Source organism: Manacus vitellinus, unplaced genomic scaffold, assembly GCF_001715985.3.
Source record: "Manacus vitellinus isolate BGI_N305 unplaced genomic scaffold, ASM171598v3 scaffold_5_pilon, whole genome shotgun sequence".
NCBI classification, from domain to species: domain Eukaryota; kingdom Metazoa; phylum Chordata; class Aves; order Passeriformes; family Pipridae; genus Manacus; species Manacus vitellinus.
The window spans coordinates 27,090,514-27,114,610 of record NW_021940682.1 but is presented as its reverse complement, the minus strand read 5'-3'; the positions used below and the strand labels follow the sequence as shown (position 1 = coordinate 27,114,610).

Genomic DNA, 24,097 nt, shown 5'->3' with positions numbered 1-24,097 from the left:
AAAAATCAGCAGAAGAAATGATTTTTGAAAGAGAATTTTGTGTATGTAGGACAATGTCTACTGTAATCACAGAGATTGCCAGTAGCAATAATACATACTGTAAAAAATACATATACTTTACTCTTAGCACTTATTTTCATAAGTTACCACAGAATAAAATATTCAAATTGGTATCACAACCAAGCATCCTAATTTTTGTGACTTTTTCAACTGGATACACTCAGAAAAAATACCTGACATCAGGAACTGTGTTTAAGAGCATAGCTACAGGATGCTGTACAGAATATTTAGATTCATTGTGTGAAAAAAGTAGTCATGCTGTAGAGGAACAGGCCTAGGGCAATCATGTCTCTGAATCACTGCCAGGATCAGCAGATCGTCACTGTTGGGAGGATGCTACTCTTTCTGTACAGCCCTCAACTGTCATTTGACATCACTGTGAGAAGGGCAAGACACTACAATTAAAAACAATGGATCTAAAAGAAGGCAGGAATAAAATGCAGTTACTGGACCTAAGGAATGGGGTGCCTGGATTTTGTGAAATGTTTGCCATGCATTTTATGATCAACTTTTAATTGCTTCAGATTCCTTGCTCTAGTAGTATACACAGGGTTTATTACATATTAAAGACATCACTCTAAAATAGCATAAAGTAATGAAAAAGACAAAACTGTAAAACAATCAGGAACAGGAAGGTTATTTAAATCCTAACTGTATCAGAGGCTGAGCTGAAAAGGCTGTTACCACTTTAAGTAGTGGAGTGTTTGAATTGCCCTGCAGGGCCGAAGTGCTGTAAGGACCATCTGGGGCAGGGGGGGTGTGTGAGGGTTTTTTTATTATTGTTAAATCTTAATGTAGGATTACACAGTTTTTCAGAGCCAAGGCACTGAAGACTGCTTATAATCAAGTGCTACTGAAAGATGTTTGTAATTAGACTGGTTTGCAATTTACAGAACATGTAATACATTCTTACCTTTAGCTAAGCACACAAGTTTATTTCCCTGAATGAGGCAAAACTTGGCTTAAAACTGAGAACCTTAATAATCCTAACAATAGACTGCTGTTCTATCAATTGCATGTGTATAATTAGTATTCACATGAATCAAATTAAGCATCAGCCAGCATGAAACTACATTCAGGGTTAGTATTAAAAAATCCATACAGGTACAACATACAAAGTTTTTAAAATTGTATAATATGAGTTTGGAATTTCTGATCATGCCAACAGAATGCTTATCTGAACTAAACAGAAAGACGGTGTGGGTCCAGGTGGGGAACTATAAATCTAATGAATTATAAGATGATAGTATTATTGGGAAAGACAATCAATAGCAAAATCATTATGAATGTAATTCATAATTACATTAGTGTTAGTGTAGGAGCACTTACATGGTGATTTTTTTTTAAAGCAGCAAACTCACTGTGATGATATTGATTTCTTACATATTTTTTCCTACCTATACAAAATTAATGAACACATAAGCTTCTTAACATATTAGCTACTCTTACTCAAAGTTTACCTGTCATTTAAAATCCTTTCAGTTTTATTAAAGTTCACTTACCTGAAAAGTATAAAACCGAGTCCCATTAGGAGGATGCACTTTAGGAGAGGCAGAGACAGTGTTCATATCCGAGAATATCATTTCTGGTCACACACAGTACAATCCACAGAGAGCTACAGATGCAGAGTAGAGTGCTAAGCTCGGAGACAGATCCTTTTATACATTTAGGAAGGCAATTGGACAGAATTCAGTCTACCCCATCCATTCAGTTGTACAGTCACAGCGCTTTGAATTCCTCACTCCTACATCTGCGAGCTAAACTGTGAGGTCATTGCTCCCTGACCTCTAGCTCAGCTAGCTTGTTATAATATGCACAATGAATAAAAATTAGAAATACCAAAGAAAAGAGAGCTAGAACCTACAGTATATGGAGCTTGTGCAGAATCTGGCAATGCTTTGGACCTGCCCATCTGTTCTCAGTGATAATCACCTCCCTCCACCACAGCCTTGCAAAGTGATTATGCTAAGCATCCCAGTTAACCAATAACATACAGTTTCATTTTGAGCAAGCATGCACAGTGTAAAACAGAGGACCTCTTCTGACTAACCTGAAGCATGCCTTGTGTTCAGTTTATAGCTGCATTTGTTAACAATGATAATTTTATCATTTCAGTTTCTGACAGTTATGTTAACACATACAAACTTTCTTTAAATAACACAAAGGTGTCTTTTTTTTTGTTTTGACTGTCTTGTCTAGAAAAAAAAGGAACTGTGTATTACTCTCTAAATTAGCAATTTTTATATTTTTTATTTTTTTGGTGCTACAACTGAATACAAATAGGGAGAAATAAATATTTGTGATGCTATACTCAGTTTAAATATAATACACATTATAAGTTTCTCTTTTCTCATTCTTTTTCAATTCTTTTTTTCTCATCTTCAGTCTGAATCCCCCTTTAGGAAAGGTTTACCTAACATTACTAAGTATAACGTTGGAATTTTATTCTGAGACTTACTGTGCTTAACATAGTTACAGACCTACACCTTAATTCATGTTTTTAAAGTTATTTTTTTAAGGCTGATAATATTTGTGAACACCTGCATTGAACATCCAAAATGCATTCATTGCATCTTTTCTTCACACACAGATCATTTGAACTACACAAAGACACTAAGGAACATAATATTCCAAGAACTTGAACAAGTGTTCCATTTACAAAAATTGAAAACTAGGGTTTCAGTAAAGGGTAAAATTGTAAAGTGGTTGCAAAACTAACTCTACATGTTCTGTGAAGCACTTTGTATTTTGTTCATAATTTTTAAAAGAGAGACAGAGAAACTACTTAATAAATGGTACTTTCAAAAGGAAACTTGTCAAAATTCTAAAAGCCTGGTGAGTTTCCAGGCTGCCTCTGTTTTTCATTCTGTTTTATCTTAATGCTTTTAGCAACCGAAGATAATACAGCTTCTAAAGTAAAATTACTATGAAAGGAGTTGGGAAAGATGCAGAGATGTCTGTCTGTTTAAATGTGTATGTTAGAGTGGTGCATACTACAATAATCATATTTTGTAAGCCAAAGAGAAAAAATCCTCTTAGGCCTAGTCATATCTAACAATTTCTTATAATTACTATGATATGACTTGTATAAAATTTACAGAATCAAAGCAAAACTACCACCTGGAACATTTTCTTAAGACTGAGATTTCAGATTACAGCTTATTGTCCCCTCTTTTGAGTTCTTTTCCAGAAAATCTAGATGCTTGTATTCACAAAGAAGCCCCTCAACTGGTTAAATGAAAGGTACTAGTTTGTTGATAATCTGAGACTAGAACCTTTTACTACGAGCTGTTACTTTTTCCTTTACAGTGCCTACCAAACACATGCTATTTCTCCAAAGTGCAACAAATACAGTTTCTTTCATGGACAATTAAGATGGTTTGCCCTGAAAGATTACAGAAATTTACCTTGGAGTTTCCTTACCAAATGCATAATTTGAAAATTCATGTGCAAAATCCCACATAAATTCCTTCAATAGACAAGCACTTTCACTGCTAAATAACTGTACCTGTACCTATTATTTTGAACTTCTCTTGCTTCAACTTTCATAACTTTTAATCCTTATTTCTACGGGGGATATAGGAGCCTCAGTTCATCTTCCTATACTGCCATGTGCTAAGCCTTAAACTAGTTTGTTCATAGTTTAACCTAACTGCTCTAGTCACAGTCTCAATAATGCCTTTCACGATCACAACACTATTGCTGTATATAGACTTGTTAGTTCCTTACTTGTTCCTCTAGGATGGCACATTTTCTTTCAGCTGCAGCCTTCCACTGGGAACTCTTCTGGAATCACTGTTCTCCAAGACTTAGCTGCCCATAATTTGAAAAATGCTTTTTAAAATACTGCTCCTCATCTTTTATCTGTTTTGGCTTTCCTGCCTAGAGTAGAGGAATTTGCACTTAAAAAAATGACTGCCAAGCCACCACCAAAAAAACCAATCCCCCTCACCACCAGCATTTAAGTTCCAATAAACACATCTCCCTAGCTATACAGTATAGATCTGCACAGAAGGCATGGCATTGTTTGTAACTGTTGTTCTATCTCTCCACTAACTTTTACCTTATGAGGAAATGCTCCCAGTAATGACTATAAATTTTCTTTTATCTCACTGCAAAACAGACTACCACCATGTTCTTGCAGGATTCTCATGGAATCAGAATGTCGTTGTGATGTAACACTCAAAACAGACTGAAAATGTTTGTTTAAGAAGTGATTTTCTGAAAACTGTGAAACTAGCCTCCTGTCAGAAATCAGTTAGAGTACAGGTAAATTCAGTAAAGCATGAACTGATGCATGGCAGAATGCATGTTCACAATTACAGAAAGAGTCACATTTCAGAAAAGCCAGCAGCCCCAAAGCTAGAATTCAGCAATCTCCTCGGAACAAGGAGCTGAAACCAGGTCTCCCATGTTTAATTGAATGCAACAACCACTAAGCAGAGTATCAAACAACACAAACTGAAAGCAGACAGAAAATGGAACAAAATAAAGGTAACTGAACAGACCCAACAGGAAAAACAGAGCAGCAGGCCTAAAGACCATGACTACAGCTCAGTGGTAGAAGTGCTCACAGAGGTTGTGACCCCCATTCAAACACTAGCTCCCATGAATCTTCCAACAAATGATTTAGTTATTCTACGAAGTAAAAGAGTTGCAGTGCAGCAAAAAAAAAAAAAAATCTCCTACATGAAAAGAAAAAATTCTACATGTTTAAAAGTGTGGGATATGGCAATGCTCCTGAGATGGCTTTTGTTTCTGTTACTTTCAAACATATGAGTTATCAAGCTCTGACTTGGTATCATACGCATTATGTTGACTTTACATTTTAATTAGACACCACTCTCCAAAATTTTCAGTGTGATAATTTATTTATTTTTTAAGTGGGTTTTCTTTATGTATAGCCTACAATTTTTTATAGTGGGCACAAACCCCATGATATATGTTGAGATATGTAGAGATATGTGTTTTAAAGAACTCTGTAAGTTACAGATCAAAAAAGAAGGCATATGAAGTGTATATTTCAGACCATTATGTGAAGCATTTTGAAAGTTCAGGGACACTAATGCAAAAACTTGTATCTCTGACTGCAGAGACAGGATGCACTTTTTTTAAATGACCAACACGCTTAGCTTTCTGATATGCTTGTGAGATATAGTTTCTCTTCAGAGTATGAAGTACCATAGAAAGCAGATGTTTTGAGTTAAGATTTAAATCACTAGCTCTTATTGAATTAGGTGAGTAATTATCCAGAAACATGGATTTATATCACATATTGTTCTCATTTCTGTCTCTATCAGGAAAAGCCATGTTAAAGAAACATGCCTTCCTCCAGGAGCAATGTGAGTGTGTGATTTTCAGAACATTAGAGAGCTTTCACATTAAACCTCTAGACCCTACCACTTCTACTTCTCAGACTCACAGAAACCCTACTAAGCTTCCAAAATTGACAGCACTGTACTGGAATTGATGTTTCTTTATTATCTGCTGTTGTAGACATCAATATAGAGGGAGTATCATATGATACATTACTCATCTGGCTTAAAATAGCCCAAATTTGCTTTAAACTTAAAACTGTTAATGTTTAAAGAGTTCTGGTCTCCAACTATTAATGGTTGAAAAAGATGATAAACCTTTACTACAGTTCAGACAAAAAATATTCAAATTGCGTAGAATGTCTTCATAAAGTCACATATAAAATCTAATTGTTCTTCATACCCAAATTAATTTACAATTCCTTTTAGCTTATTTAATGAAGTTCTACACCAGAAGTATTTCATTTTCCATCAACAAAGCAACACAAAACCAAAATCTGATAAATTAATATACTTTAAAAAGTGTATAAAATCCATATATACCAAATTCCAGAAACTAACCATTTCCAGGTGGTATAGTTCCCAGAAAGCAAAGTGGGAGAATTAAGGAAAATTAATCATAGTACAAGGAAGTTTTTGCTCCCTTTCAGGCTTCCAGTACAAACAGAAAATCCTTTTAGAATTGAAAACTTGTAAAACTAGACAAACTTATTGATTAGTAAAGCCTGGTTTTCATTCTGTCTCTGTAATTAGGACTCGATTATCAACATTTCCATCATTGTTCTTTGTTGCTTCTTATCTTGAATATGTAAATATCAACACTTGTAGAGGGAAGCCTATCTTAAAAGAACAAGTGTTAGTACCAAGGCATTATGCACTTATGAGCCCTGTTTTAACCTTGAACATAAGGATCTGTGTAACCGTTGATGACAAGTAGACTGCAGAACAAAATATCTTCTGTCAGAAGTAAAAACTATATGTCCACAATACTAAAGGATAAAACATGTCCAAACAGGTTTACTCTGAATGATGGCTTCCCTTTCAAGCATGAGAATTTTTAAAGTGCCCTTACTTTGTTGTATATACTGAGACATTTTACCAAGTATTACAATACTTTGAAAAAAGACAGTCAACATCGACTAATCAACTTCAAACTTTCGCAACTGCTTTTCTTTTAAATGGTAAATTTCAGAATTCATTTATCTAACACTAACTCTCTCTATGCTATAAAAGGTCAATAAAATCAAAATCAAAATCTCTGATTCAGTATTTGGGTTTATGAATATAGTTGCTAATTTAGAATATATTTTATACAACTTATCAAGTATGCAGTCCATAATCAACAATTATCCAATACAACCACAACGATACTAAGTCCAAAAGATACCATTTGTTTGCCTGTGCAGGAGCAAAATTTCCCTTTCATTTGTACATTTGGACAAGCAATGGTTCACCACAGCTAGGAGTCCTGTGCAGCAGTGCTCTACAATATTATGATCACCACAGGTGTAAGAAATTAATTCTCACACTCTCAAGACTGAATGATTAAATAGTTCTATACCTGACTCACTTGGTTCAACAAAGCTAGAATGGAATATCCATAGTACCATTCTTGAAAAAATTCAGCTCCTCAGCACTGAATCTGTGTTTCTTCTGTATAACTAGACCATTAGTAAATCAAGACTGTATACAGAAGATTGTTAGGTGATTCAAATGAAGCTGATATAAGTACTGGTTTTATCTATTTTTAAGTTATGTGTTGATGACAGTTACTGACTGAGTGAACTGAAAAAGAAACTGTATGAAAACGCAATGCTTGTATATAGAGAAGTCTTCTGGACATTAGGCATAATGTAAGAATTGAAGGAGGAGAGAATGGCAAAGTTGAGAGAATATGTAATGAAACAAAACAACAAAAATTTGAGGGAAGATCTATTTCTGAAAGTTATATCTTAACTGATTTAAAAAGATACATGCGTTTCTTTTTTTCCATGATTCTTGTGTTTCAACTTCCAAAAGCACAGGTACTAAGCTATATTTAAAACACAACCTGTGTCCTCTGTCATTCACTTTTGATGCCAGGGAGGACTAAATTTCAGTTTTCTGACATAACTACGTATTTAATGAAAAAGTCTAGAGGGTCCTTGGATATTAAGACAATTTTTTATGTAGAATTGTAGCAGTGACTGTCTTTATGGACATTTTTAATAAAATTCCAGTTAAATCTTACATTAACTCTTCATGAATCAAGACCAAAACCTCCAAAATAATCACAAATGGTAGTAAAGAAATCATGAAAGCAATCAGCTTGGGTTTTTTTATATGTGTCATATCACTTAGGTATCACTTTTGTTATTTACGTCCTTTAAGTTGATTATATTGTAATGTTATACACAGTATAACATTAAGTATAAGTATATAAGTTATATATATGTATATAACATTAAGTGTAAGTATCACTGCACTTGGTAAAATACAAGATGTTTCATACCAGCAAATGTAAAATCCAAATCATGTACATTACTGCAAAGGATCACAGTACATTAAGGATGAGAGAAATTATGAAAGAACATAAGAGATGATAATCATTGCCTATGTATCATCCTCAGCAGAGCAGCTTTTTCTTTTTAAGTGAACATCTTACATTATGTGCCTCATCACAAGGATAAAAATAGGATGAGAGCCTATGATGGAGAAACAAAAGAAGATACAGATTTGAGATAACGTGTTCAAAGACTACAACTTAGTACAGCTCACTATGAATAGATATCTTCCCTAACCTGTCTATTCTCCCTTCAAAAAATGTTTTTTCTGCCTAATTATATTGTTTTATTAATTTTCAATCCACTCATTTATTTTATACTGCAATTGATCTGCAATTTTTATATACACTGAGATGTTTCCTGTTCCACAAGTATAAAAAGTATTCAAAGAGTAAATTACTAACGAAAATAAGTAACAGCATTTTGTCTAGAAAGAAAACTCGTGCCAAAGTAATTGTCTTTGTCATTTATTTCTATTTCTGCTCCATCTGGAAAGTATTTTTTGTCTTAACGAGTGATACAAGTTGCTAAACGGATCCTTTGAGTACGAACTTAGAGAACTGAATTAAAAGCTAAAATTTATGACTGATTAGTTCCATACTTTACATGGGAACTGGAAATACTCACTTGAATAAGGATTGTAGAGATAAGAAGGCCTTCACAAAAGGAGGTCTATTTTTTTTCTTTCTCAATTAAATTTTCACAATTTTTCCATAGTGTCAATGAATATATTTCTGAATGACCACAAACTGAAAAATTATGAATAATCAGAATAAACCCATTAAATTGCATAATCATGCCTTCTTTCACATTGTGCAAAATTTGAAATATTACTGATGTTCTAATAAAATTCCCAAAAGTAGTTTTACCCTAGTGTCTTTTCTGTCCTGAGGCTAACTAGAGCAACAATTGCAATGTGATCACAACCATTGGAATTGGAACCTGATAAAGGACTGTTGAAGAGAACAATATTTACAATCATACTTCCAAAACCAGTAATTAATTTAGTTGTTTAAATAAAGATACCTTTCATCTAATTTTCAAGGATGCTCAGTCTTTGAATAGCTTCTCTTAAGTCACATCAACGCTGCTGATACCATTTTGAGCCTCACTGTTGTACACACAAGAGGCCAAGCACTTGGAGTGACTGAGCAAGTTTGAAAATGTCATTCCTTTTGCTCCAACTCTATTCATAAAATGCAAAATTCCCGTTTATAGCTAGAAACAAGCAATCAGGCCTTCTAATGCTTTTTTTTTTAAGTACACATCACAAGTTAGTAATAACATACTAGCTTGAAAAGACTTCAAGACTTTGCTACACTGTACATCTTCACTGTCATGCATACAGCCTTGTAAGTTGTCATGGTAGAAAGCAGGAACGGTCTCTTCTAAAAATGTATCCTATTTCTTCTGTGCTTGTCCTTAACCTCTTGATAACATTTTCCCTTTTTAAAGTGCAGTGGCATTGTTTGTGTACTAATACTGTCTAAAATCATCTTTCCAATGGAGAAAAGATATGGGATTATAGAGCAAAACAGTCAATACCATCCTGAGGGCAAGTGGCTGTTCCAGCTCTCAACTCAGCAGACTTTCATTTCCCCTTACAATCTATTATAAAAATATAGAATGATCCAGCAGCTGCATACCTTACCAATATATTCAGTAGAAGCAAACATTGCTTTTTTTCCTGGGAAGAAAATCATGATATACAAATACTCTTGAAATATAATTTTCCAGTGCTAGACAATGTGAATTCCAATAAAACTAAATATTTTTTATTTTCTATTTACTTCATAATTCAGACTTGAGTAATCATAGAACATGCTGTGATGATTAATGCTAATTTAATGTTGATTTTCAATCACCCTATTTATCTTTCTGAAAGTTCTGAAAGAAAAGTTAAAGGGCAACAATATAAACTAGTTAAAGGGCAACAATATAAACTCACCATTTTTTCAATCTTTGGGCTGAATGGCTTCTAAACTTGCCAAATTCCAAAAGAGGACTTTCTAAGACTTAATCTTCACAATAGGCACCTTTATTCTTAATAAAACATGTTTTGGAAAAAAAAAGAAAAGTGGGACAGGATATTAAGTAAGTTAGGTTATATTTCCAGGACATAGGAAAAATAAAAGTATTTTTTATTCCCTTTCTGCATTCAGTCAGGATGACTTCAATATTCATCGTGCAAATGACTAAGCAGCATTATTCATGATTTATCTTGCCAGGCATCTAAAAAATGCCATAAACTTATAAGTAGTGTAATAAATATTTTGTTCTTAACATTCTTACAGCTTAATCTATATCTGTATCTAAAAAACTGAGATGAAGATGGATCAATAATTAACAAATGTGTGTGCCTATACTAAATGAAGAAAGAACTGCTATTAAAGATCACAGTCTAAAAACCTACAGTTGATCAGGAAAAACAGCTACTTGACAAAAGCATCAAAATGTAGTGAAACCTAAATTAAACACTGTGATACTGACAGAGTACTGCTCTCATCTTTAAACAAAACCTTGCCCCTTCAACATGGTAGCAGATGACTACTGCCTGGTTCTGCACTCACAGCTCATTTTGAATGAGGCTGAAAGCTTAGTGGTAAGACTATAAAGATGCTAGATCAAAAGAACATCTCTCATGGACAGGGAGTCTCAGGTGGAATAATGGCAGATGGAAAGCTGAGAATTATTTGTCTGCTATTGAGCAAGGACTCATTGAAAGCTCCTTGCCAAGGAAAGGCAGCTTTTCCATTTCTTTCTTTCATGAAGGCAAGAGCACAAATGAACACTGGCCTCTTCTGGTGGGCTTTATTTGCAGTGTGAGTGTTAGTGTCTCTTGTGTGCTACCACAGGTTCCCTTGACAGTCAGTAAAGACAGGCACTTTCAAGGGGCACTGCTTCTGACCTATTTTGGATGTCTATTTTAGCTTGAGATGAATCACACCACAGAGGTGGGAGGCAGAAAAGACAGAAATGCCTACACTCTAGATATCTGGAGTTAGGTGCAGTGAATTCTACTCTGGGAGCCTGAACTGAATGTTAAACAACTTATCAAAATATGACAAGGAGATATTATAATCAAAACTAAAAAACCCACCACTGATTAAATACATCTGAAGGAAAATTACTATAAGAAATAATTATTTCTATAACTACGTGAAACAAAACCAAATCCACACAAACCTGAAACCTGCTTTTCCTACTTTCATAAAAAAATTATGTGAAAAGCAGCATCCACAGTAACAAATTCACAGTCACATCAGATTAAGTCTACTATTATAATAACATGCAATATTAACATCCCAGACTGAGATGCAGAACATTATGGAGCATGGGAAAATTAACTGCAAAATTATTCATTTTTTATGAAAGTACGTTGTTGACACAAACAAATCACATCTACAGAGTTAAATAACATAGCAACCTCAGGCCAGGCAGTTCCTAATTCATAGTACTACATCTGTGCTTATTTCATGTTCCCTGCAGCATGAACACATCTCTTATGTACACTAAATAAATATGATAGACATTTATTGCAATTCAAAGCTCATAATTTCGTTTAGAGTTTCATATAATTTCACATATTATATTTCAAATAATTTCATATAATAGTTTTAAATTTTGATCAGTGTCAAGGAGTGGCAATGTTAATCAGTATGTTCTTAAAGTGGCACAGAAAATCCTTAAAAAACAGCAGATCACTGAACTTAAAATATATATAAAGTATATGCACCTGTGGAAAATGGAATAGTAAAATCACAGTATCTGTCCTGCAGAAAATTTTCCTAACTGTAGTGTATTAAGATTTTTTTTAATGGCACAAGCCAACTACAGATTTAACCTGCATTATCCATATACAAGTTTAGTCCTCTTCTGAGTCTGATGTAGTATGTATTCTCAGCAATACCTTATGGGAAAGATACCTACAGAAAATTATACACAGAATATAATATGTTTGACTTCATCAACTTTTTTTTTTCTTCACCCACTGGCCTCACTTCTGTTAAGAAAATACATAGATACATTTGGTGTAGCTCCTCTATAGAAGTGACATTTTACATAAATACATTGTGGTTTATTTCATCTTTAGCTAAACTATGCTAATCCTGACAGCCTCTCTTCACTTAAAAATTCCTTCTTACTCCTAATCATTTTCACTATCTGTCTCTACATCTCCAGATAGTAGCTTACCATGACAGAATATATCTTGCTCCTTCTCTGCACAACCAGATGGAAATCAAAAGGAAACATTTAATCTTACTCCTACTCCTGTCCATTTACCAAGACTCCAAACCTTCTAGATGGTGCATGGAAAATAGCACTGAAATTGCAGTTAACTGTGGATTGTTAAGATTGAACAACAGTACACCTTAGAATAAACAGGTGATGTATGAAGCAATTTAGACCAGCACAATAAAATTCTAACTCAAAGTTTTCAGACACTGTCCAAGAAAGGTAATTCATTAAATGGCAGAACAGTTTTCTATACTTACAGTCTGTTTAACTGAGAATATTAAAATGACCACGGACGTGGTTTGACAGACAAGCAAGATATAACAGTTGGGAAAATAAATCACAGATGAGTCAACAATTTAAATAAAACTTGTGATTTTATTTTTAAAAAATTGCTAATGACTCATTCACGATTATCTCTCCATAATTTTCCATTACATACACTCTGCTACATAATATCTGAACAGATGAACTTGGCTTATTTGCAAGGTACCCAAGATATTTTATTGCTTCATATGTCTTTGAATCGTTCACATATTAAATTAACCAGTGAATTCTTACTTTGCTTTACAAGAATCTTCAAAAATTCTTCCTACAATTTTATTTTTGCAATTAATGTATCTAGATGTTATAATGGTAAAAAGTTACTAGAGAACAAAATGTTCATTCTGGAACACTGAATGCTATAATTAAATTAAAAATGACATATTTGATCAAGTTCCATGGTTAAAAAACATCCTTTCTCATGAGGGTTAAAAATAAGCTTTTACTATTGTCTACAACTTAAACCACAGATAAATCACTCGTCTGGATACCCTTCCAAAGACTCTTTTTCACTTCAGTTGTTTCCTGTTTCAGTTTTTTTTTAAACAAAGAGCATCTTCCCAAGCAATCCCATCCCAAACATTACTGTGTTTCACTGTTACTGCCCATTTCCAGAGCTGCTATTAACAAAGAGGTAGCAGAGTTGGCATGGAGGCTGTGACATCATTAGAGGGAAATGGAAAGCTATATTTATAGGAGTAAACTAAACATGCTTGGCCAACTGGCACAGAAGAGTACACAAATATGCTAGTCAACACTGAAGTGTCCAAAGAGCCTGCAATAGTCCTATTCCCACACCATAATTAGTAATTGCCTGGAAAAAGTATAAATTAGTGTGAATGAAAAGTTTGTCAGGATCTGGGCCAACAGATTACTGCTACAGATGATTGTGTTTGACCATCCCGGAATATTTCCCAGCACTGTTTGATTTTCTTGCATATAAACATGCTAAGTCTTTCCAGAAGGTCTGAAGTTATGGCACATAGTAAAAGATTATGTGCATTTCCAGTCTTGCTGTTGCAAATCGTTTGGTGTTTAGGGTAATTAAAGATAGGATATGAATGATCAATATTAACCAATTATTTCTAAAACTTCAATCAAATAAACCATACTGGATGCAGTGTAATAGTTAATTTTTTGCCTAAAGAGTGCAACATTGGAACTGAGGAGAAATTCAGTCCGGTACCAAATAGATAATGGCTACTTTTCATTAATTTCACTTAGTTATCCCTAGTTCTTGATGTGCTCTGCCTGTATTGTCTACAGAAGATTGCTGATTCCTGGCAGGTGTGCTGCCAAGTCTTCAGGGCTCTTTAACATAAAAGTCATCTAGAACAAGCTTGGAACAAATTATATTATCTAGATGTATTGCAATAGTACCTCCTGAACATAGAGTGCACTCAGTCTGAAATAAGGCCTGAGAGAATTGGGAGATGTCAGTTTTGAAAACATTACCATTTTTTATATGCTTATCCATGTAGAATATTTGGAAGACTCTTCACAGTTAATAATGAAACAGAATGTGAAAGGTGACTCAAGATTCAGGCATGGGTTTACCACAAGCAACAAACAAGGAGAAACACACGCAGAGTTGTCAAATAAAGGACAAAGCACATAATGTTTATAGCATAAATATAACAGAAATATGAAAGAACGCAAAGAGACAAAACTCATCAGACAGGCAGAACAAAAAACCAAACCAAATCAATATAATGCAAGTTATATGGGAGCCATCAAGAGCATAGAAAATATCTTGTATTTCAAGCAAATACTTAGAAACTAATATATCCTGCTAATTTTCAAAACCAAGAATATAAAGTAGAAAAAGAGCAAAAATTAAAAAGATAATAGAAGATTTTTTTCCATTACAGGGAAACCCTTTTTGTAAAGAACTCACAAGAAAAGCCTAATGTAAAAAAAATAACTGCAAAATATTGAATAAGGTTTGAATGTGTCTTGTAATCAGATGTAAGAACTCAGGTAAATACAGATAATTATACAGAAGTAGAATTCATAGAATCACAGATTTATAAAATGGGTTGGGTTGGAAGAGAATTTAAAAGTCACCTAGTTGTAACCCCTCTGTCATGGGCAGAGATGACATCCACTCTACCAGGTTGCTCAGGGCCCCATCCAGCCTACTTTGAATACCTCCCAAGGGCTGGGGCATCCACAACTTCTCTGGGCAACCTGTTCCAGTGTCTTAGTACCCTCTGAGTAAAGGATTTCTTCTTAACATCTAATCTAAATCTCTCCTCTTGTAGTTTAAAAACATCCCTCCTTGACCTATCACTCTCTGCCCATGTAAAAAGTCTCTCTCTCTCTCTCTCTCTCTCTTTATAAGCCCCTTTTAGGTACTGGAAGGTGCTATAAGGTCTCCCAGAACCTTCTCTTCTCCAGAATGAACAACCCCCTCTCTAAGCCTGTCTTCATAGAAGAGGTACTCCATTCCTCTGATCATCTTTGTGGCCCTCCTCTGGACTTGCTCCAGCAAGTCTTGTCCTGAGGACCCCAGAGCTGGATGCAGTATTCCAAGTGGGCAGAGCAGGGGGGCAGAATCACCTCCCTCTATGCAGACCAGGATACAGATGGCTTTCTGGGCTGCAAGCACACACTGTTGGCCAAAGGAAGTTTACATCTTAAAAGTATCTTGAAAGTTTCAGGCCTCAAATAGGAGAACAGCAGTTCAGTTTTCAGTTCAGTTCATCTTGGAGAATGTTAAAATTTTGTAATGAAAATTACATGCAATTTATACAACAATGGGTGTAGTCCAGCCAAGAGGGATCACATCATAAGCAGATATTCCTAGAGAAGTGTAACTCTTAGCAATATTAAAAGAGGAGGACATAAAGCTGTTGAAATATGAGGAGAATATGCTAAAAATGAAAAAGGGGGAAGAAAAACTTGAAAACTATTCCATGACGGTTGCATAAGGTACTAAAGAAATGCCTGAAAAATTTGTCAGTGAAAGACAACATTTGGATCGTATAATAGCCAAACCAAAGACCAACGTAGCAGATTTGCTGGGTTGCTGCTGGTGGTGTTTTGTTGTTTCTTTAAGGTATTGGGCTCAGTTTTAAAACACTTTACACTTGACTCTTAAGGAACGAGTTTTCTTGGAATAGAGGAGACAAATTACTAGATGTGAACAAACCATTTCACATATTTTCTTAAGATTAAGAAGGTAAAATATGTTCTGATTAAAGGCTTCCTTTGACAACTAGTAATTCCTTCTGAATATGTTTGGATCAAAATATACCACTTTTCGCAGCCTCACAGACAGTATAAAAAGCCCTACAGAAGCAAAATTCTACCTCAATCCTTGGGAGAAGCTTGCAGAAGGAAACAAACATACACGTGAACCACAATGTAACATTTGAATTCAAGTTTTGCTACCCTCTTCCATAATAGATTCTATATAGAACCATTTAGATTGGAGAAGACCCCTAAGATCTATTCGAACTGTAAACCTAAAACTTCCAAGTCCACCACTGAACCATGTCTAAACTAATCGCCATGTCTACACAACCTTTAAATACCTTCGGGGATGGTCAATCAACCACTTCCCTCAGCAGCCTGTTCCAGTGCTTGACAAACCTTTCAGTGGAGAAATTTTTCCTAATATTCAACTGAAACTCTCCCTTGAGGCCATTTCCTCTGTTCCTATCCCTTGTTACCTGTGAGATGAGCATGATCCCCATCTGGCTACAACCTCCTCTCAGGTAGTTGTAGAGAGCAATAAAGTCTTCCCTGAGCCTCCTCTTCTCCAGGCTGAACAACCCCAGCTCCCTCAGCCTCTCCTTATCAGACTTGTGCTCCAGACCCTTCAACAGCTTTCTTGCCCTCCTCTGGACATGTTCCAGCACCTCAATGTCTATTTTTAGTGAGGGGCCCAGAATTGGACACAGGATTTGAGGTGCAGCCTCACCAGTGCCTAGTACAGAGGGACAATCACTTTCCTGGTCCTTCTGGCCACACTGTTTCTGATACTGGCCAGGATGCCATTGGCCGCCTTAGCCTGGGCACACTGCTGGCTCATGTTCAGTCAGCTGACAGCCAACACCCACAGGTTCTTTTCCACCAAGCAGCTTTCCAGACACTTCCCCAAGCCCATAGAGCTGCAGGGGGTAGTTGTGACCCAACTGCAGGACCTGGCACTTCGCCTTATTGAACCTCATACAACTGGGCTTGACCCACTGATCCAGCCTGTCCATATTTTCCTGTTGATAATTTTTATCCATTTATGTATGCTATTCTAAGCATTAAATGTGTGGTATGGTGGTGCTTCTTATTTTATTGAAACAGAAAGCAGTAGTTGCATAGCAACTTTAGGTTGGCTTGTTTTCTTGATTTGTCAGAACAGTTGAAAAGTTTCTAAATTTAATATATTTCTAGACTTATTTTACATCTCTTGAATGTAAATTAATTACTCTCAATGATGACTCTCTTTGTGTCCTGGTATCTTTCATTCTCTCCTGAGAGTGTTTTAAAAATATTTTTGACATTTTGATGTTGCTCTCTGAATAAGAAGGTACTGAATTGTGTATGACCTGGCCTTTCAGTTAACTTAATCTTACTAACACTCACCCAGAAAAATCTGTATTTCTCTATATTGTCATTGCATTATAGTGATTCAAAGTCTCTTTTCTTCTGTGCAGCTTGAGCTGAGGTTGTTTTTTTACTTTTCAGTATACATCAGTAATTCAGAATGACATTGGCAAACTGCAGTTAAAACCATTAATTTTGCATCCAGCATGAAGTATGAAATACCTTACACAATTTTTTTCAGCTAACTTCATATCACATGACCAAAGAAATTTTGTCATTCTCACTGGGATTTCTTGAGAACGGCAAACCTTAGATGGTCTCAAGTATCAAGAATTGAGACCATGTGCCAAGACCAGCTCTTGAGTGTCTGTTACTATTTACAATTATGTGACTTGATCAAGACCACACCAATAGTCTATAGCAGAGGCAGCACAGCGTGCTTCAAATAAACATTCAATTGCTATAGCCAGAATGCAGGATTTTTTCATTCTGTTCTCTTGTCACACTCCAGCATGTTAATAGCTGTAATCAGTGGCACAGCACAGTTCAAAAGACAACATCTTCCTCTAGGAATTGTTCCTGATGTAATTGCCAAAGTACAGATCATATTGAATCTTGCAGACAGAAGTACTGCATAAAACTGTAGGCAGCTCTGCTTGTAAAAACTGAGGTTTTAGAAACTTAATTTCTTTTTTCAGTCTGCTGTTTCACAAATGATTTCACCTTTCAGCAATATGCAGCGACAAGCAGCTGATTTTGGAGAAGCAATTTTTAATTAAAACCTGTTTCTCATCCTTTTTGTTTCAGTTAATGATTATCAGGAGGTGTTGTTAACCCTAGGCCCTTTTCAATACATTCTGAGCATCCTTATATCCTATCACCTTCCACAGAAATGGTGGGTACTCAGCATCTATGGTAAGTGAGACAACATAGATATTTCTCTGGCAGCTGAGCTATGCTAAATGAAAAGTCTCTACTGATAGGTTCTTATTTTTTTAATTAGTTCTTCATGAAAATAAATTACTTCCAGTCAATAACATTTCCCTAAAAATCTAGAAGTACAGAATAAAAAGTTGTGGCAGTTTTAAGAGTAAATAATTTTTGATAGGATGTTCATGATTTAACAGTTTTCAGCGCTTCCTAAATCAAGTCTTAAAGTCATAATATATATGCCTTCATGATAATTTATTTCATGATTGATTGGGGATTTATTACCTAAGTTTGAGATAGGATCATGTGGCTAAATTTAGAACACTGAGTGGTTTTGCTCATTCATTCCTTCAAGAAAAGAGTCATTAACTATAACATCTATAAAATGCTGCTTTCAAAACTACACCAGACCTTTTCCATCAAAACAGTTACTTTCAACATTATTATTTTTGTTCCACGTATTTGGTAGGTTATACAATGAAAGTGTTCTGGTTTAGGCATTGAAACACAGAGTTTGTCTGGCTTACTGGCTCGTTTCTCTTGTTTACTGGCTTCTTCAGGAATTTGGTGAGCTAGTTTTATAGAAACTATTAATAAAATTTACTTTCATTAAAATCTAATTGGCTCAGACCTTTTGATGTTTTGTTGTGAAGATGGTAAAACACAGGAGTTTTATCTATGGCTATACACAGAGAAGTCCAAAATGGTACAGCTCCATACAGCCCTTTTTGCTCTACTGACTGTGATGCATCAGCCTTGGAAACATACACAGAAAAAAAGAAAATACTTTTACTCCTTTCCTCCAGCTGATACACAAAATACCACCAACCTAAACCCTGAAACAGACACACAGTGAACACTGCAGCTTCCAAATGCACCCCCTAACAACTTATAATAAACTACCATGCTACTTAAAACAAATGTTATACTATATGAGTAGGGTTCAAAACTGTTAGAAAGGAAAGGCTGTCTGACAGAACAGTGTTTCTGCTGACACAGAATATTGCTGCATAGATATTGCAAAGATGACATAAGGGAAAAAGTTTAGATTGGAAGATAAGGAACTTTGCTCATGAAACTAGGTTAAATAAATAAAAGGATGAGGGACTAACAGTGGACTGGTTACACAATTACCACCAAAAAATACTTCATCTACCACCCAAGTGAGGACTTAGCCCTCTTGCATTGTGTTTTCGCTGCAATTCAGCATACAAGTATCTTGTTGTACAGCTAGGTGCTCAAAGAAATTGTCTAGCACAATGAATATTAAGAAGCTTTATATTTTTCTACTTCAGCTAATAAAAAAAGCAGAGCTAGTCTTTTTCTATACAATCCAGTCAGTAGAGGGACAGTTCTGTGAGCTACACATGAATACAACAGCACTGTGCAAGGTGAACAGCAGGAAATAGAATAATTATTGCTGAAAGATTACATGACTGGAAGAGACTTACAAATACTTAAATAATACTCTGTCCAATGTGTTTTGTATTGGGTTTTTTCAATTGAGGCATTTTATGCCTGATGATTATAAGCATTAAGAAAACAAAGCTTCATCTTCAGAAAGATGAGGACATTTCTTCAGGAAGAAAAAAGGAAAACAAAGCCAAACCCAAGTAAATAAGAAGATACTTCAAAGGAATTCACCTTATGTAAAAGATGTAGCATTCCAACTGAGTTGTGGTTGCTTCTAAAACAGAACTAATTATCCCCATATGACTTGTAATTGCAAATACAAAGAGAACAAATGCGGGTATCAAACTCTTAATGCCAAAATAATTTGTGAATCATCCTACCAAAGGTCACATCGAAGTTGCATACTGGCTTTTGAATAGAGCCTTTAGGAAAATACTTAGGAAATCTGCTGATATGCTTAAAAAGAAGAAAAAAATCCACCCCGATGGTTCAAGAAACTATTTTAGAACATTTAACAACTTATGGGCAACTTATTTCAGCATGCACAGGTTCAATTCCACACTAATCTCTGCTTAGTAGCATGGTTCTCCACATACAGTAAACACTCAGAGCATGCTATGTATCTGAGATTAGAAACTGGCCTCTCAGTCACTAAGCAGGCTTTTCTTTAAGTACATGCATATCCTATTTAAAATGTGAGGGCCCACTTTCTAATCTCCATCAAACAGGATGCAGTTAGCAGACACCTACAAACGTTCAACAATGCATGCCAATCTGATGATTTCTCAGATGTACAGTGTTATATGTCACAAATGTAGCATGGACTCAGGCACTAAATCTCTAGAAAATAGTCAAGCTGACACAGGTGCTTTAGAGGCCTATTTGCGTTTTAATGGATGTGGAAGGGAAGATTTATATGCACAATTCATTTTATTACTAGGAAGAGTTATTTGTTACATGACAGGAGAAAAACCAACATCTTCCAAGCAAAATACATCATCTCACACAGGACACGCACCTGAAGCAGCCATCGATACGATATCAAGGCATTATAAGACATTATAAGGCATTGTTTCTAGTTATAGATACGATGTTGAACCAAGAAAGCAGCCGATTCGTTTTCAGGTCTGAGAAGCCTAAAAGCTGATTTTCCACAACCAGCCGAGCCCCTCTCCTGTGCGTTCCCGGCGTGTGTTACATCCCCAAGCCCCCGCAGCGCAGGGAGCTGGTGCGGGGAGCCGAACGCTCCCTATCCCCTTCCGCCGACCGCCACCTGCCGTCGGGCCGGGCGGTCCTGTCTGCGGGGAGAGGGGCAACTGCCCCGAAAGGCTCTTCCACAGAAGGGGGAGAGCCTTTAAGGATGTTCTTCCAGGTCACCTGTAGGTGAAAAGGGTTAATAATTCTGGGGAGATGCAATGTCTTTCGTTGGAATGAGGATAATGCTGGAAAAAAATATGTCCGTTGGGGCTTCATTCCCCTGCATAGGAGCTTCTGGGAAAAGAAATCCATGAACAGCTGAGAGGTGGGTGCTTACTATACAGCATAGATTGCTCAATCCATAACTGTTGGTGCAGATCAAAGAACAGGAGAATGTTTGGAATACGTTGTCCAGACACTGGTATCAGCATGCCAGCTTTATATTAAAAAACTATTAAATATTAAATTTTAAATTCAAACTATTAAATTATTAAAGTTTTGAATCAGTCACTGGTCCATTATTTTTTCATTATTACTTTAACAGAGAGGCAATAAGTACAAACTACCTATAAAATCAAACTTTTCTGCAAGACATATCTTCATTTCTTCTTGTCAGAAAGACATTCACATTATTTAGTGAATTCAAAGGTAATTCACATTATAATCCTTCCATAGCTAATGCACACAGTTATAATTTTAGGAACCCTTTGTGTTATGTATTGTTTAAAATTAGTGATAAATAGCTCTAATGGAAGCAGAAGGCAATTACAGAGGAAGTAAATCGGGGGTCCTTTGAAGTGTTATTATAGCTGTTATCCAAATTAAATACATTTGTTGCCTCAATCAAGAGAAAAGGCAGTAAGGTGAATAGTAAACTATTTTTAATACATGCATAAAATGTTTCATCTGGAAAAAAATATGGGACATATTTTTGGATTACTGTTTTCTCAATTTCTGGATATTTTAAATCTTAGCAAGAAGTCCAGACAACAATTCATAAAAAGTCTTTAGAGTTTCAGTCTAGCAAAAATATTTGCTCATAAACAACTTTGCTCAGAGCTAATCTGAAGTACATGTTTTAGGAAAAGGTTTAAGATGAGCCTTCAAAATCACAGATAAATAGGAGTACCAAGTACGTCTCACGAAAATTTTCTCAGTTTGTTGTTAGACTACTGAACTCACTAGAATAACAAATATTGTCTTACTGAAATGAGTTTTAAAGTTCAAGAGTGGGAGAAGTATTCATATCCCTTGTGAAAAGTTTGTACAGAACTGTATGTCCTTCTGTTTCATGCAAGATAAACTGTACAAAAGATATAATCATGTCTGTCCTCAAGAGGTATTATTGTGTATATGACATTCACGTAATAATGCTACTATAAAGTGCAATGAGGCCAATATTTTATAGGAATCACAGAATCACAGAATCAACCAGGTTGGAAAAGACCTCTGAGATCATTGAGTCCAACCCATGACCCAACAACACCCTGTAAACTAGACCACAGCACTAAGTGCCATATCCAGTCACTTCTTAAATACCTCCAGGGATGGTAAATCCATCACCTCCCTGGGCAGCCCGTTCTAATGCCTGATCACTCTGCAAAAAATTTCTTTCTAATGCCTAACCTAAACCTCCCTCGGCAGAGCTTAAGACCATGCCCTCTTGTCCTACTGCTGGTGGCCTGGGAGAAGAGACCTACGCTCACCTGGTTACAACCTCCTTTCAGGGAGTTGTAGAGAGTGATGAGGTCTCCCCTGAGCCTCCTCTTCTCCAGGCTAAACAGCCACAGCTCCCTCAGCCTCTCCTCATAGGACTTGTGCTCCAGACCCTTCACCAGCCTCATTGCCCTTCTTTGGACCTGCTCCAGCACCTCAATGTCCTTCCTAAACTGAGGGGCCCAGAACTGGACACAGTACTCAAGGTGCAGCCTCACCAGTGCTGAGTACAGGGTGATCACTGCCTTGGTCCTGCTGGTCACACTGTTCCTGATCCAGGCCAGGATGCCATTGGCCTTCTTTGTCACCTGGGCACACTGCTGGCTCATGTTCAGCTTCCTGTAAATTCAAACTCCCAGGTCCCTTTCTGCCTGGCTGCTCTCCAGCCACTCTGTCCCCAGCCTGTAGCACTGCATGGGGTTGTTGTGGCCAAAGTGCAGGACCCAGCACTTGGCCTTATTGAACTTCATCCCTTTGGAATCAGACCATCTCTCCAGTCTGTCCAGGTCCCTCTGAAGAGCTCTCCTACCCTCCAGCAGATTGACACACACCCCCAACTTGGTGTCATCTGCAAATGATCGTCTACATCCCCTCGTCCACATCATCAGTAAAGATATTAAACAGGACTGGGCCCAACGCTGATCCCTGGGGGCCACCACTAGTGACCGGTCGCCAACTGGATGCAGCACCGTTCACCACCACTCTCTGGGCCCAGCCATCAGCCAGTTCTTAATCCAGCAGAGAGTACCCCTGTCCAAGCTGTGGGCTGCCAGCTTTTTCAGGACTATGCTATGGGAGATGGTGTGAAAGTCTTTGCTGAAGTCCAGGTAGACCACATCCACAGCCTTCCCCTCATCCACCAGGTAGGTCACCTGATCATAAAAGGAGATCAGGTTGGTCAGGCAGGACCTGCCCTTCCTAAACACGTGTTGCCTGAGTCTGATCCCCTGTCCGTCCTGTAGGTGCCATGTGATTCCATAACCTTGCCAGGCACCGAGGTCAGGCTGACAGGCTTGTAGTTTTCCAGGTCTTCCTTCTAGCCCTTCCTGTGGATGGACGTCACATTAGCCAGTTTCCAATCATCTGGGACCTCCCCAGTGAGCCTGGACGGGTGATAAATGATAGAGAGCGGCTTTGTGAGCTCTTCTGTCAGTTCTTTCATCACCCTAGAATGGTTCCCATCTGATCCCATAGACCTGTGAAGATCCAAGTGGCTCAACAGGTCACTAACTTCTTCCTTCTGGATAACAGGGGGACTATTTGGCTCTCCATCGCTGTCTACCAGCCCAGGAAGCCAGTTGTCCTGAGGACAACCTGCCTTCTTGTTGAAAAGTGAGGCAAAGAAGGTGTTAAGTACCTTAATCTTATCCTCTTCTTTGGTAACTATGTTCCCTTCTGTGTCCAACAAAGAATGGAGGTTTTCCTTGCTCCTCTTGATGTATTTATAAAAACACTTTTTGTTGTCCTCAACAGAACTGACCAGATTACCTTCAAATTGTGCTTTTGCCTCTCTAATTTTCTTTCTACATGACCTAACTCCATTTCTAAACACTTCATGATTTGCCTGCCCCTTTTTCCAAAGGCGATAGACTCTCTTTTTTTCCCTAATTTCCTGCAAAATCTCCCTGTGCAACCAGGCCAGTTGTCTTCTCCACTGGCTCACCTTTTGGCACATAAGGACAGCCTGCTCCTGTGCCTTCAAGATTTCTTTCTTGAAGTATTTGCATCCTTCCTGAACCCCTTCATTTTTAAGGGCTGTTTCCCAAGGTACCCTCTTAATGAGCCTCCTGAATAGACCAATCTGCCGTCTGGAAG

The 24,097-nt window shown here is 36.8% G+C and overlaps 1 protein-coding gene across 13 annotated transcripts in view; it reads right to left on the bottom strand.

The window, feature by feature from the left end:
- Positions 1-24,097, bottom strand: part of PPFIA2 (PTPRF interacting protein alpha 2) — a 330,580-nt gene that overhangs the window by 216,674 nt on the left and 89,809 nt on the right. For 3 of the 13 annotated variants that reach the window (XM_018080369.2, XM_018080370.2, XM_018080371.2), the window contains exon 1: positions 1,563-1,958. The exons of the other annotated variants lie outside the window; for them this stretch is intronic. In XM_018080369.2, coding sequence (XP_017935858.1) covers positions 1,563-1,643 — 81 coding nt within the window. In that variant the 5' untranslated portion in view covers positions 1,644-1,958. Of the gene's footprint in view, positions 1-1,562; positions 1,959-24,097 lie in introns of those variants that run through there. 13 annotated transcript variants of the gene reach the window in all.